General features: G+C 34.1%; 1 protein-coding gene across 57 annotated transcripts in view; it reads left to right on the top strand.

Annotated features, from left to right (window-relative positions):
• aard (alanine and arginine rich domain containing protein) overlaps nucleotides 1-6,000 on the top strand; it is a 76,800-nt gene that overhangs the window by 36,451 nt on the left and 34,349 nt on the right. For all 57 annotated transcript variants that reach the window (XR_015525603.1, XR_015525601.1, XR_015525593.1 and 54 more), the window contains 3 exon segments: nucleotides 609-639; nucleotides 3,761-3,902; nucleotides 4,501-4,714. Coding sequence is in view for 41 of the 57 variants with exons in the window: in NM_001442372.1 (NP_001429301.1) it covers nucleotides 609-639; nucleotides 3,761-3,902; nucleotides 4,501-4,714 (387 nt within the window). In the remaining 16 variants the exon portion in view is untranslated.

Raw genomic sequence — 6,000 nt, 5'->3', positions numbered from 1 at the left:
TTTTTTATATACACAATTATGCCGTCAAACTGTTGTATAAATGCAAAACGTATATCAGCACTGGTGGGGGCACTAAGCCACTCGGCCTGCGATATATATATATATATATATATATATATATATATATATATATATGAATTACATTTTTATATTTATTTAATATATTATATTTATTTAATATTTTATTTATTTTATTTATTTTTTCCATTCCAGCCAAACTAAAAGAAAAAAAAGAGATGTTCTGTGGAAGAAATAAAAAATTGTATAGACTAAATTGTATAGATATAAAATGTCCTTGCTCTGTAAAACATTACATTAATAATTAAAACAATTAATAATCTAAATTTCACAGAACTGCTAATTCATTTGCCTTCAGCGGCTTATGTAATATTTACACTGATATTAAGTTCCATTGCTAATAATTTAAATGCTGCATGATCAGTTTTGAAGTGTAAATGAAGTGGGCTTTCCTGTTGTATTCAACATTTTTATAGAGAATACTGCATTATATCTTCATGTTAGAGCACTAAACCTGCTCTCGGTGGTCTGGTGTTGTGGGATTGAGCAGAAATTAATCTAAAATCATCCTTTCTCTTGTGTTCTGACAGGTCTCCCTCTTCGAGGCGTAAGAAAGAGCAGGTGAGCTTCCGTTTAAGATAATGCGTTTATCAAACTCACAATACACCTTTAAAAACTGAACAGAAATTGTTTTTAAAAGTTGAACCCTAATATCACATTCATGTCTGCATGCTATTTTTACATTACAAGGTCGTTTAAGGTCATCATTTTAGTTTATTTTTTCATAAAAAGAGCATATTGTATCAGATCTATAGTGTAATAAAATATAAAATAAGGAATTATCTTTATCAGCTCCACTGGTGTTGCGTATGGATGCTATGCACACAGGGGTAGTTCCAAATGCAACTTTATTATGAGAATGGTCAGACAGGCAGGCGTCAAAAGCCAGCATTAACAGTGTAGTAGAGAATCCAGAAGCGTGATCCAAAAACAGGTGAAAGGTTCAGGGCAGGCAGCAGCGGGTTAAAACACAATAAACAGTCCAAGGTGAAAAACGCTTGCATACGGACAGCAACAGCTTCACAATATATGTGAAACAGAGGGTTTTAAATAGTCCAAATAATCCATCTGTGAGCTGCTTCAGCTATGAGAGAGTGATCAGTCAGGATCTGGAACCGGTTGTGTGTGTGTGTTGCATGACTGGGTGTTGTAGTCCATAACATGGCAGATTTCTAGTTCATGTGAGTGTGAATGTTTTTCAGCGATCTCTGGTGGTTAGATCGCTGGTAATCGTGACAACTGGTATGAATAATATTTAAACAATATCCTTTGACTTTACAGGTCACAGTTACTCAAAATCAATGCAACAACAACAAAAAAAATGCCGGGTTATACTCTAAAAACTGAACTGACTGATTCACTATAATCTTCTGTGTGAAGCTGCTTTGACCAATATATTGTAGAAACGCTATAGAAATAAAGATTAATTGAATTAAAATGTTATATTTCCATCTAATTTTGGGTTTATTAGGGACAAACCCAACTCCTGGGTTAATTTTTTTAAATTCAATTATTAGGACCAAATTTAACGCGATGTTTGGGTTAGTTCATATTTTACCCAGTTTGGGTTTAAATAACGCAGCATGTTTTAAAATGATATTAGAAACATTTATTTAAAAAAACAACAACAACATCATAATAACATAAATATAACTGTGAAAAGATTTCAAAGATTTTAATTTTCAAGATTTGAAAATTAAAAAGTATCACACAACTGTCGTTTTGTCAGTAGGCTTACATTTTATTTTAGCAATATAAATTTAGACCTGTTTTTAGATATGCAAAAAAGGCTAAATATGTTTTTTTTATTATCAAAACTGACACTGATAAAGCTTTAATATTTACAGCAATTCTATTTAAAAATATGCCTTTTCTTGCCTTTCTAATAACTAGCCCTTTTTTTTATTGTGCATTTCTTCGGGTATAAAACAGACCTGAAAGCATGCATTATTTGAGCTTTTACATGTTATTATATATATATTCATTGGATATATTTATTTGATGTTTTATTTATAGCTTGTAAATCTGTGCACAATGATTGATTGGTTGATTAATGTAATATATTTTTCATTCAAGTTATTTATTTAACCTTAATTTAAATTTCTCCATGGAAACTTTTAATCTTGGAATTTCTTTTTAAATTAATTCATTTATTTCATAAATGTAATTTTCTGAAATCCAAATTGGGTCAGATTTTATTTTCAGGGTCCGTTTGTTGAATTTAAGGGCCCTATCATACACCCGGCGCGGCGTGGCGCAGTAGTCTTTTGGTAGTTTCAGCTTGGCGCAAGAGTGGTTTTGAGGCGTTGCGCTACGCTGATTAAATAGCAAATGCATTAGCGCTCATATGTGCGCCCATAGGCGTTCTGGTCTAAAAAGGAAGGCGTTCTGAGGTGGACCGCTGGCGCGTTGCTATTTTGAAAATCTATAATAGATTTTTCATTAGACCAAAACTAACCTGGTCTAAACTCCAGCGCAGAGTTGCGCCTCGCTTACACAATGCTTAATACACACAAGAGAGCAATAGGCAAATATCTTTACATATGAAAAAATGTAAATATTAAGGATATATATAGGATATAATAAGAATATATACAGGATATAAATATAAAGGATTAAAATATTACACAACATATTATTTTCTAGCCTACATAAATATGAAAAATCACTGCTTTTATGTCTTCTTCATCTCGGGAGGCTTTTTCAGTTCATTCATAACAATTTGCTTTTGTATAATGTTATTATTATTAGCAGTATTATTTATTACATCCATATTTATATTTGTTTTATTAAAAACAAGCTTAGATTTGCCCACCTGTCAGGTTTTAGACCATATGGGGCGCAGCATGTGTTTTAGGATATAACTCAGGTTGTTGAGCACATTTTGTTAATATTATTCATTTATTCGTTTGCTGAAAATTAGAACTGAATTTAGAAATAGTTTTGAAATGAATATTTGCGCTTAACAAACAAAATTATTTATTTATAGACTAATTGATGTTTGTGTGTAAAGGTTTCCCTATCCAAGAGCGAAAGTGAAAGTAGATCCATTATCTCTTATTCTCACGCAGTAGATGCTCTGTTTAACAGTTTTCTGTTAAAAAACTATTAACTGTTAACTGTTTGCTTGTGAAATGCTCATTTTTTCCACTTAGACTTACTTTGCGTCCTGTAAATAGCGAATGCGCTCTTGGCGCGATGCAGCTGGCTCTTAAAGGGAATGGGAGATGAGACTCTGATTGGTTTATTCTCAAAACACACCTATAACTCATTAAGAAAATTAACTCAACCCTTTTAGACCATGCGCCGCGGCGCAAGGCAGATTTCCCGTCCTTAAATTAGCAAAAACGCATCCTGACACGCCCTAAAAGCGTTTGCGCCCTGCGTTTTGCGCTCTGCGCATGGACCGTCAAAATAGAGCCCTAAGTTAAACTGCATCTACATGCCAAATAATTCTCAATAGATTATAAGTAAGTTATAATGTTAGTTGACATGTACTTGCTAAGTTTCTTATGGTCAGATAAATGCCTGTTGAAGGAGCAGTATAACCAGATATTAAGCAGACAGTCTACTGATACTCAAATGGACCATATAAAGAAAGTGTTACCTCCATTTTTTTCAGTTCACTGTTACATTTAATTTATTTTTTATTTTATTGCTGGTTTTCTTGTCTCCTCTGCAGAGCACCGGAGAGCTGGAGATGGCCGATGATTTTGAAGATCTTACTCAGTCCTCGGACACGGCCACAGAAGAGCTGGAGACTCCAGTGTCAGGATACCGCAACGCTTCTCTGCTCTTCAAACAGCTCGACTCCAGCTATCTGGGTGGGGTACTTCACTCCAGTCAGCATTACATAAACAATTAAGGGCTGTGATGACAGCACAGAATATTTGACTAGATATTTTTCAAGACTACTATTCAGCTTAAAGTGCCATTTAAAGGCTTAACTAGGTTAACTAGGTTAAAGTTAGGGTAATTAGGCAAGTCATTGAATAACAGGGGTTTGTTTTGATGGCAATCAAAAACAAATATTTCTTAAGGGGGCTAATAATATTGACCTTAAAATGATTTTTGAAAAAAAATTAAAACTGCTTTTATTCTAGCCGAAATAAAGCAAATAAGACTTTCTCCAGAAGAAATAATATTATAGGAAATACTGTGAAAAATTCCTGAATCTGTTCAATAACATTTGGAAAATAATTGAAAAAAATATATATTTTTAATAATATATATTAATAATAATATATAATAATTCTGACTTTAACTGTATATGCATTTGTCAGAATGTCCTTGTCACAAACTATTCTAGATGAGAGTGTGTTAATTAATCATGCAATGTAATTTACTGTTTTCATCACTGATAATCAGATGTTCAGCAAATGTAGATGTCAACGTCTCTTTTGTCTAATGTTTGTCCTGCAGACTCTGTGAGCGTGGTGAAACTCCAGAACATGTTTCATGAGTACGAGCGCACCATCCAGAGGGAGAGAGACAGACACAGTCGACTAGCGGATAAAACCTCTCAGCTGGAGCAGGAGCGCAACGAGCTCAAGATGCTGCTGGACGAGATCAGAGGCGGCAAATCCAGCTTGGAACATCTCAAGCTGGAGCTGGAAACAGACATGAACAATCTCAAGTGAGCTCAACTTAATGAGGTTTATAGTCTCGTCGTGATTAGTAAATACGTTTTATCACCCAAATTTATAGAATGCTTTCAATTACATTAACATCTGCATGAACAGGAAGTTGCTGAGACTTTTATTTCAGTATGTTGATGTACTTCTGCTTGAAATTGAATAATGAGTAGGGGGCGGGGCTTTCTTTTGCGCATCATTCCCTCATAGCAAATTAACGGTTAAAGGCGTGTGGTTAAGGATATTGATAAACAGCTGCTATCGAAAAGTCCTTAAGTTGACTGAAGATTTCCTAACAAAGGTTTTTTAAGCAATTGATTAACTGGCATTTGCATTAATTATTCACATTAAGAATAACAATATGAGCTAGCAAAATAAACAATGCACAGTTTGATTTCACGTAGACTTTAACATTTAAAGGTGCCAAGTGGCAACTTACAAAAAGTATTTCAACTGCAATTTATTTGTAACAATTTTTTAATAACTAGGTACATAAAAAAGCCCTCGTATACAAATCGAATAAGTATACGGCAATGTATGCAAATTAGGTATTTAACATACAACTTTGTGTGTGGATTTTACAAATATTAAAATGCATGGACATATATGTAGCATATTTAAAAATTCATTTTCAACTATTAGAATTACAAATAGGCATATGTGTTCTAATATACAGACTAGATATGTTCAAATGTATGTGGCCATATATTAAATTTGCATATAGGCCCCAAAAGAAACAATTAATTGTCACAAAAACAAATTATTAATAGTTAATAAATGAATACTGTCAAACCCGAAATTATTTATAACCCTGGCAAATTCTGACTTTCAACCAGCAAGTTTTTATTTGACTCGAAATGATACAGAAAGTAATAAGACGATGCACAAGAGGTGTCATTATGGGAAAAAATGCCCAGCTTTTATTTACATTTGAACAAAACTATGGGCTCTTTTTTTAACGATCTAGGCACAAAGTCTAAAGCCCATAGTGTAAGAGCGTTAAGGATGTGCCCGAATCCACTTTTGCTATTTTAAGGATGGAAAAGTACGCTCTGCGCCCCGGCGCATGGTCTAACAGGGTTTTGCTTATTCTCTTAAACAGTTCTGGGTCAGTTTTGAGCATAACATGCATTAAACTAATCAGATTCTCATCTCCCCTACCCTTTAACGCCCCATTCACACGGGGCATCAGCGTCAACGCTTCTCATTCACTTTGAATGGGTGACGTAGGGCGTTGCCGAATTGCATTGTGGATCCGTCGGCCGACGGAAGCGTCAGCCAATCAGAT

Source organism: Danio rerio, chromosome 25 (assembly GCF_052040795.2).
Source record: "Danio rerio strain M-AB ecotype USA chromosome 25, GRCz13ab, whole genome shotgun sequence".
Classification (NCBI taxonomy): domain Eukaryota; kingdom Metazoa; phylum Chordata; class Actinopteri; order Cypriniformes; family Danionidae; genus Danio; species Danio rerio.
Note: the sequence above shows the minus strand (reverse complement) of the source record. Positions and strands in the feature narration are given on the sequence as shown.